General features: G+C 38.0%; 1 protein-coding gene across 1 annotated transcript in view; it reads right to left on the bottom strand.

Annotated features, from left to right (window-relative positions):
• Positions 1-6: 6 nt before the first annotated feature.
• LOC119587906 overlaps positions 7-715 on the bottom strand; it is a gene marked incomplete in the record, with an annotated part of 1,701 nt that continues 992 nt past the window's right edge. Inside the window, 1 exon segment of the mRNA XM_037936615.1 lies at positions 7-715. Within this exon segment, the coding sequence (XP_037792543.1) occupies positions 372-715 (344 nt within the window).

The raw sequence follows: 715 nt of genomic DNA, 5'->3' as shown, positions 1-715 counted from the left end.
TATAGTAAAGAAGTCAACCCGATTCTTGTTCCTCATGCTTCATTGAGGATCAAAATTCGGATATCGAAATTGTTACTGAACAAAAATTAAATATCTGAACTCTGTTAAATATTCTTGTTTGTTTTAAACATCACATTACATGCAACGAACATACATGCAATGAACTTAGTCCTCTACAGGCGGAAATAAAATTAATTATGGTGCAAAAATGGCCTTACAAAGCTCATTGCAATTATGCAGTGTGACTTGATGCTAACATAAATACCAATATTTATAGAAACAACAACAAAAAATCATAATCAAACATATATAATCATGTATTTATATTAAAAGACATACAGCTAGTTTTATATATGCACCTTATTATTCCATTACACTGTTGATGTAGCTTCTATTTCGTCTAAATTTCTATTTGATGCAGGACTTCTTTCGCCACTGCGCCTGACTTCGACTTCACAGACTACAATAGCTTCCCCTCGTCCGAAGGTTTTCATTTCCTGGCAAACACTGCCATTTTCTTTAATCAATTTCTCGTTTTCTTCGGAAATCTGATTCCCATGTTCTCTCAGAGCGTCTCCTTTCGCCTTTTTCTTGGCTTTTGATTCGTGGAGAGCCTGCTTGAGAATCTTCTCCTGCTCGGGAGTAAAGGGCAGCCTGGTGTAGCAATTCTTGATAGGATGCGGCGAGCCGGCCTGCTTGACGATGCCGCTCGGCC

This window comes from Penaeus monodon, chromosome 23 (genome assembly GCF_015228065.2).
Source record: "Penaeus monodon isolate SGIC_2016 chromosome 23, NSTDA_Pmon_1, whole genome shotgun sequence".
NCBI classification, from domain to species: domain Eukaryota; kingdom Metazoa; phylum Arthropoda; class Malacostraca; order Decapoda; family Penaeidae; genus Penaeus; species Penaeus monodon.
The sequence above is the reverse complement of the archived record's forward strand: the minus strand, read 5'-3'. Positions and strand labels throughout refer to the sequence as shown.